Genomic DNA, 7,697 nt, shown 5'->3' with positions numbered 1-7,697 from the left:
AAATAAAATAAATAATAATTAAATTAATAGAGATCAAATCTAACAATTAAAAAAATTAAAAGATGATGAAATTAAAATAATTATAATTATAATTTCATAAATTATTTCAAATAAAATAAGTAACAATTAAAATAATAAGGACCAAATTTGATAGATAAAAAATTTTAATTAAAAAAATAAGATAAAAGTCAATAACAATTATAAAAATAAGGATCAAAGTTAATATAAAAATTAAATTAAATTAAATTTTAAGGGATGAAAATAAAAAAAAATCAAACAAAATATATATCAATCAAAAGTTTGAGAATCAAATTTGATATAATTAGGAAATAATATGATATTTCTAAATTTTTTATAATTTTTAAAAAGTATTTTCTATCTAAAATAAAATGAAAATATTTTTCTGAAAATCAAGATATTTTTTTATTAAAAAATATTTTTATTGACCAATTTTTTTAATAATAAATAAATATAAAAAAAATTTTAAAATAATTTTTAAAAAACTATTTTAAAGAAAAACAAACACTTCTAGTATGACTAAAAGAGCATGCAAATTGAAAGAAATTTCGGCATATAAGACCATGCTAGCATAGCTTGAGTGGATGAAATTGCACATATAAAAAGTTTAATGGCCGGAAAAAACATTTAGGCAATGTTCGTATTACAAGTACACACCCAAGTACTCGCATTTCCTATTTGTTTATTTTGTCTAAGTTTAATGGCCGGAAAAAACATTTAGGCAATGTTCGTATTACAAGTACACACCCAAGTACTCGCATTTAGGCCCATGGAACCCTCTCCCTGGAGCCTTCAACCCTATCATCTATATAGCCTCTTTTGCCTATCAAAACAGGTAACCTCTACCTCCAAGCCATCCTCCCCCTCCTAAAGCATTTCAAAAAGAAAGGAAGAGAAATTGAGGAAAAGAAAAATGAAGGTTAAGTTTCTAGCTTGGACCTTCTCCATCTTTTGTAGCATGGCCCTTCATCGAGTTACATCCACTCCACAACATGAAGATTTCGACAAGCCAGAACCTCCTATGCCAGGACAAGTTCACGGTTGGAACTCGTTTTCGTTTATGGTAGTTCAAATCTGCTGCTTTCCTCTTTTAGGCCAGGGACACTAATTTTCTAGACTTATTGCACCTGCAGATCTAGAAGGCAAGATCGGTTTGCCTCGAGAAGGTGAAAGAAGAGAATACAAGGGAAAGCATCAGATTTTTCACTCAATAAAGGGACGGAAAGGAAAGGGAGCTTATGGTGGTGCAAATAGTATCCATCGGCCTAAGCACGGGGGAAGAAGTGATGCCTTATTGTCAGCAAAGGCTAGCAGCTTTGTGACAGCCACCATGTTGTGTGTGAGCTTGGCTTTCATTCTCGTATTTCCTTTTCTATCACTCTAGATCTTACAAACTGGGCATATTTACGGATCCAAGATTATGGTAGCTAGCTTGCTTTAGTTATGGCCCCTCATGCCTCATTTCTCAGTCGACTCCCAATTACATTTGGTAGCTTTACAGGCATCCTTGAAGTACATGGAAATTCTTGTTTGATTACGGCCCCTCGTTCCCCCTTTCTCTGGTTCCTGGTATTGATTTTGTGGTTTTGTGGTATTTCTTTCAGCATAATTATTTTTCATGTAGCATGACAAACGATCAAGTGTTGTCTTTGTCAATGACTGTCCTAGAATTATCTTTCACCATCATGTTTGACCATCTCAGTACTGAGCTTGTACTGGCGCATCGGCCAGCTTTCCTCCATGTGTTGTTTGTAATCGATATATTCAATTAGAGAAACAAAACAAACAGAAGAGGTCAACAGTTTTGCCATTGAAATATACTTGAAACAGTACCAGACCAAAACAAATGCCCGACTCTAGCAGGTGACAAGAGGCAAATGGTTCAAAAACCAAAAGCTTTGGCGGATATATGATCTTTAAATGCTACGGCAAAAGAGACCACAAACGTGCAAACAGCTCAGACAGCTCGCAATCCCCTTACGTAATGTCGAAACGTGGTTGCCACTGTCATTAATGTATCAACCAACTAGTTTCCAATTGATGCTGTGGCATGCAACCATCTCACTTATTACATCAAATTAGGTTGAATACAGTTCTGCTTCTCAAAGAGTCTTGATATGTTCACAACATAAGCCCTCGGTCAGGAGGGTATTATCCTTTGAAATAGTCTTGTTACATCAAACCATGCGTGAAAAAAATACTGAGAAAGATACATGGCCAACAAGAGAAAAAATGGTATACTGAATTTTCCCGGCCTGGTTTTACTGACAGGACGACGAAAACCACGAGAGGATGCTAGCCTTGGCTTATTCAGTTAAATGTCATATATGAACTTCTCAAATAGTTTCATATGTTGAGCTTGCAAAGATATGGCAACTGACATGCTCCCATCATTTGTTGGGCTGGGTAAGATGAATGACAAGCCCTCGTATGCGATCCCACCAGGCCCCATGAATATGGGTCTGCCCCAGCCAAAATCTGCATCGTGGATTGGCAATCTAACCCAGCTAGTAATCCCAAGATTTGGGCACCGGAAACTATGGGCACCACGAACAAGGGCTGACAAGTCAGGCTGAAGCTCTAGATAATCAAGAGCTGACTTTAAATAATCGTTATCCATGCGCACCAATGCATCATGAATTTTTCCTGCAGCATAACATGTTGGCTTTGATTGCATTTCACCAGCTACCGCAATTGGTGTTGCTGTAAAGATCACATTGCCAAAGTAACCAGGAGGGAGTTGAGGTTGCCATCTTGACCGACCATCTGTGGCAATATATAACTTGGTCTCTTGATCATCAGGAAGTTCACGTGCTTTGCATGTTGATCTCCACACATGAGCCGCCAACATCTCATATGAACTATAACTAATATTGTTTCCATCTTCATTTGCTTTGGCTTTGAGGGTGCTGAGCTGATCCCTAGACAACTTAAAAATGGAGACTGCCGTGCTCTCTGGTTTTGAGGTTTCAAGAACGGTTTTCATGGACGGTGGAGGCTGGTACTCAACGTGGTAGAATGCAGGTTGAGGTGGATCTCTAGCACGGAGAAGGGTCCTGTCAATGAAGGGTGGAATGGTAAGGTCAAGTCCACGAGCCATATCTGACCATGTGTTCACGAAGTGAAGACCAGAAAACCCATCCGCTGCATGGTGTTGCATACCAACACCAAGTGAAACTCCTCCGCATTTGAAATAAGTCACCTGCAGAGAATAACCAAAATCATGCTTATAGTGAGCTCATAATAGCACCACCTCAATCTGGAATTAAGTGATTGGTGGACTTGTCTAATTAAGTATCAGAATAAATGCAGGAGATTTCTATTACATGCAAAATTCTTTATTCCAAAAAAGAAAACGCGAGTTAATTATTCTAAAATATCTTAAGTGCATTCAGTAGCTTCAAAAAGTATGCCATCCAGAAGTTGAATCTGCTTGCTAATTTCTGCACATGTTGTAAGTTGGCCTGTCAATTCTGCCTGGAGTCAGTCTTTATCAATTGCAAAGTATAAAACAGCAACGTCTTCTTCATTTATTATGCTCAATTAGTGGATAATCGTGGATACATAAGGTAAATTTCATCTAAGTTCAATGATAAAAAAGATTTTCCAAAAACCACGGAAACAGAGCACGCATTCATGTTTGTTTGGAAAAACGAAGCCCATAAACCACTAGAGATAGATGAGCATAACGTTACCAAGCTAAACCAAATTTCTGCATACTGAGTCTGTATATTCAACACAGCTAAACCAAATTTCTGCATACTGAGTCTATATATTCAACACCAAAAATAAATAAATAAATAAAAAAACAACGGTCAGACTTGACCAGCTCTCTTGAGTGGAAATTTTCTCAACCACCTCCCTTTGATTTCTTATATTTTAGACCTTTCAGATGACACATCTTCTCAGTATCCAGGTGCATGGCAAAATGAAGTACAATTACCAGAATTGCTCACTTCAAATCATGGAGTGAGTGATTACACCAACATAGCATCGATGCACGAGTGGACTAAGGTCATGTGATAATAACTCTGAAAGTTCCCACCGATTTATTTCTGTGGGGATCCTATCAAGCAAATGTGTGGTTGTTTACCATCACCTCAGTACTCTGTCCCGACCATCCCAGCTGATAATCCCATGTGTGATGCACTATCTGTCACATCTAATCCTTATGAGGTTACATCAAAATGTATACTAAGCCAGCCAAAGGTTAGGCTACCAATTAATGTCTCTCAAGTCATCTATCAAGCACTTATTTATCGAGTTGGGACAGCTGGTGTGCATTAAACTAGTAGGTGATATGATCTCAATACGGCTACAGACAACTGAAGTTTGGTGTACTGTACTAACCACTTCCCTCGATCATAAACTCGCCAATCAACCTTACTCTATGCTATCTTTCAGTCTTCTTGTAGAGACTTCTAGACATTAGAATTTCAGGGTGGTTATTGTTGTTATTGTATGGAAACAAAATTTGTTTCCATGTAATATCGAAATCATAAAAACTAGAATAAAAACAACTGCTCCTTTGCCTCAGGATACCATGACCTGGCATTTTATTCCTGGCTTAAATAAAGTGACAATCAAAAGCCACTGGGTGACTTGAGGTTTTCAGTTCACAGCAGATCGGTCTTATATGCAGATTTTTCATCCTGCCGCCATGGAAACTTCTCAGTTGAGTTGAATTGACTCAACTGTGCAGCTTTAAAGGACATGTATATTCATGGCTTCATAAGAAATCAGGCCTTGAAAAGGAGAATTTTAAGAGGTAAACTTCGCCGCAATTTATGCAAAATATTCAAAGTCAAAAATAAATCACTTGCACAGTGGCTCCATAGTTCAAAACATAAATAAGTCCCAAATTAGATGAAAAATAGAAATGGAAGACGCATACCTGCAGAACCAAAAGTGCATAAGTAGATATCCCGCCAGAGTAATCCACAGTAGGTATGAGCTGCTTGAGCTCCGAAGTGGGTGCAAAATCAGCAAAATCATCTATAACTGAGGTGGTCTCAGCCTCAACAAACAACACTCCCTCAGCATTGCAATTAATTTCAATGCGACCATCCTCATCTCTACGTAACCGTCCTGCCATGGGGTAGAACGGCACAAGGGCCTTACTCAAAGCCCCTTTGAGCACTTTTGCATCAAAGAAGTTTGGGGCACCTGTGGGCCTATAAAAATAGACACTTGGGGTGTGGAACCTTGGTACCACCAAGTCCACATTAGAATTCCACAGCCCCCTCCGGGGCGTCTCCTCCGCCGGCTGCACCATGGTTGACTCTTTCACGTTGATTATCATCTTTCTCCACCCAAATGCTCTATCTATCCCACTCCCAAACCAAGTTCTCTGCAGTTTGAAAGGCAAATTGTTATAAAATTTATAGTGGGTGTTCTCTGAATGATGACTGTTGCCCTTTCCAGCCCCCAACTGTTTGTGGACCCAAAGTTTCTCTGTGGGTTGCACAGTTATATGCAGCGGCTGGCATTGATAAATAATGGAAATGAAATCTTTTTGTTGTGGAATTATATCCGAGACATCAAAAAACAACATGAAGAAAAAAAAAAAAAAAAGGCCCTTTGCCCTTCTTAAATCTTAAATTGTAAAAATGACTCCATCAACATTACTGCTGAGCCAACACAAAAAGAACAGCAAATATATCTATCACCATCATTTAAAACACAGAATCAATGTTTCCAAACCTTTCCCAGTTAGATTTCTCTCATCCTTCCACCCTAACCCTTCCCTAACACAAATCATTTAAGGACACAGGTAAAAGAGTTACAAACCACCAAGGCCTGTGAAACTCCTCCAAGAGACACAAGGAGTTACATAAGTCATTAACTCGTGCATTTATCAGTCTAATTACGAGCTTAAAATACCTTGTCTAATTGCTTAAAAACCAAAAAAGATTAAGAAGAGACAGAGCTAGATTCACAAGAATTAATCAAGAAAAACGACAAGAAGAGCTAGCGTACCTTTGAGAGGCTAGGAAGCAGAAAAGGAGAGATAAAATCTAAAATGTGAACGGTGTCAGTGGAGTTGGTGTAAGGATGTTGAAGGGCCACTTATAGTGATCCCGTAAGGTGCCTGTTTCTCCATGGAAACATTTCCACCAACCCCCGCCTAATGGTGTTTGATTATTCTGGCTTAGCGTGGTTGAACCAATATTTCGTTATTTTTAAGAATAATATTTGTTTTAAATTATTATTTTTATACTTTTAAATTGTTTTAATACACTAATGTTGAAAAAAAAAAAAATATATATATATATATATATCATTACATTTTAAAACAAAAACTACTTTTAAAAGCATATCATTTCTTCGTTGCCACGTCAACCAACAGCGATGCCACCGGTCAATCGGCTCACCCTGCGTTACCAACTTTGCTGTCTATGGAAATTATTATTTTCTTGTGCTTTTGGAAAGTAGACCAGGTTGGTGAGAACCACTCTGCAAGCAACTTGGCTGGCATTACAGGATGCTTATCCCCGGGGCTTCATGGGAGGGGTGAATTATTAGGGTAGCTAGCAAGTTATGGCATCGATTATCTTTTAAAAATAATATTTAAAAGTTTTTTTTAATTATTTACCCAGTTAAGCTTAAATTGGATTTAACTAAGTTAATTACATTAAAAAAAAAAACTTAGCTAGGTCCTGGGTTTTATTAAATTGATATCTTGTTCGAATTAGTATTTTAATTTAAAATCTTCTGTGTCAATTTATCATGCCAAACTTATTTCAACCATTACAGGCATGATATTGCTTCCCGAGAAGTAATAAAATCTAGTTTTAAATCTTTAAAATCCATCAATTATACGATGCAATTATAACGAGACAGTGAGCCTATATATTCATGAATGAGTGTTCGGAGAAAGAATGATCAAATGTTTATATTGATTTTTTTTTTTCATGGTTTATGGAGTTGATAATTTTTGTGCAATTTAGAGATTCTATAATAATAAAATCAGTGATTTTTAATAAAAAAAAAAAACAATAAAATCAGTGATTTTTAATAAAAAAAAACTATAATAAATATAAAAAAAGTTTTAAATTTTAAAATTAAAATTTTTTATTCTTTGTTATCTGTAATAAATATTAATAAAGTATTGGTCTAGCGATTAAAGCATTACTTATAAGAGTGAGAATACAAATTTAATTACCGGGAATAGTATTTATTGAGAGAGGTAACCACAAACTCCGAATGGGGCTAGTTTCACTCTTTAAAAAGAGTGTGAGGATATCCAAGTAAAAACAAAAAAAAAATTATGTGTAATAAATGCTTAAAAAAATAGAGTATAAATATTTAAATAATATAAAAAGTATGAATCATTTTAAAAAATATATTTAGCATTTGAATTTTATCATGTTATTTGAATAAAGAGATTGAAACATTGTTTTTTATTAATAATATTAATAAAAGATAAATATTTCTTATACAATATTTATGAATGTTAAAATATATATAAACAGCAAATCCTCATGATCTAGTATGGAGCCAAAAAAAATTATCAATATTGTATATATTTAGATTTAAAATGATTTTAGACCCAAAAGGAATGGGTATGATAGCATACTAAACCCACGTGCACTTGAGTTCAACGCATAATTAAACTTAGGGATGTTAAGTCTAACATCTTGACAAGCCTGCATGTATTTGGGCTTGACATATAACTA

The 7,697-nt window shown here is 35.8% G+C and overlaps 1 protein-coding gene and 1 long non-coding RNA gene across 2 annotated transcripts; one reads left to right on the top strand and one right to left on the bottom strand.

The window, feature by feature from the left end:
• The first annotated feature begins 788 nt into the window (after positions 1-788).
• LOC105132659 (uncharacterized) lies at positions 789-1,759 on the top strand. The gene is made up of 2 exons (XR_843618.1): positions 789-1,058; positions 1,152-1,759. It is a non-coding gene; the product is annotated as an uncharacterized LOC105132659 (long non-coding RNA).
• A 236-nt stretch (positions 1,760-1,995) lies between these two features.
• Positions 1,996-6,096, bottom strand: LOC105132658 (shikimate O-hydroxycinnamoyltransferase-like). The gene is made up of 3 exons (XM_011036266.1): positions 5,998-6,096; positions 4,913-5,368; positions 1,996-3,220 (listed from the first exon to the last, which is right to left on the bottom strand). The coding sequence occupies exons 2-3, from the start codon at positions 5,318-5,320 to the stop codon at positions 2,333-2,335; spliced, it is 1,296 nt and encodes a 431-aa protein (XP_011034568.1). The 5' UTR covers positions 5,321-5,368; positions 5,998-6,096; the 3' UTR covers positions 1,996-2,332.
• Between the last annotated feature and the right edge of the window lie 1,601 nt (positions 6,097-7,697).

The sequence above is a fragment of the Populus euphratica genome, unplaced genomic scaffold, assembly GCF_000495115.2.
Source record: "Populus euphratica unplaced genomic scaffold, PopEup_1.0 scaffold87.1, whole genome shotgun sequence".
Taxonomy (NCBI): Eukaryota; Viridiplantae; Streptophyta; class Magnoliopsida; order Malpighiales; family Salicaceae; genus Populus; species Populus euphratica.
The sequence above is the reverse complement of the archived record's forward strand: the minus strand, read 5'-3'. Positions and strand labels throughout refer to the sequence as shown.

Excerpts from the sequence above, each read along its gene's own strand:
- LOC105132658 (XM_011036266.1), bottom strand. The coding sequence starts at position 5,320 with ATGATAATCAACGTGAAAGAGTCAACCATGGTGCAGCCGGCGGAGGAG. Across the intron at positions 3,221-4,912 it reads ATGCACTTTTGGTTCTGCAG|GTGACTTATTTCAAATGCGG; the intron begins GTATGCGTCTTC and ends TATTCTCTGCAG.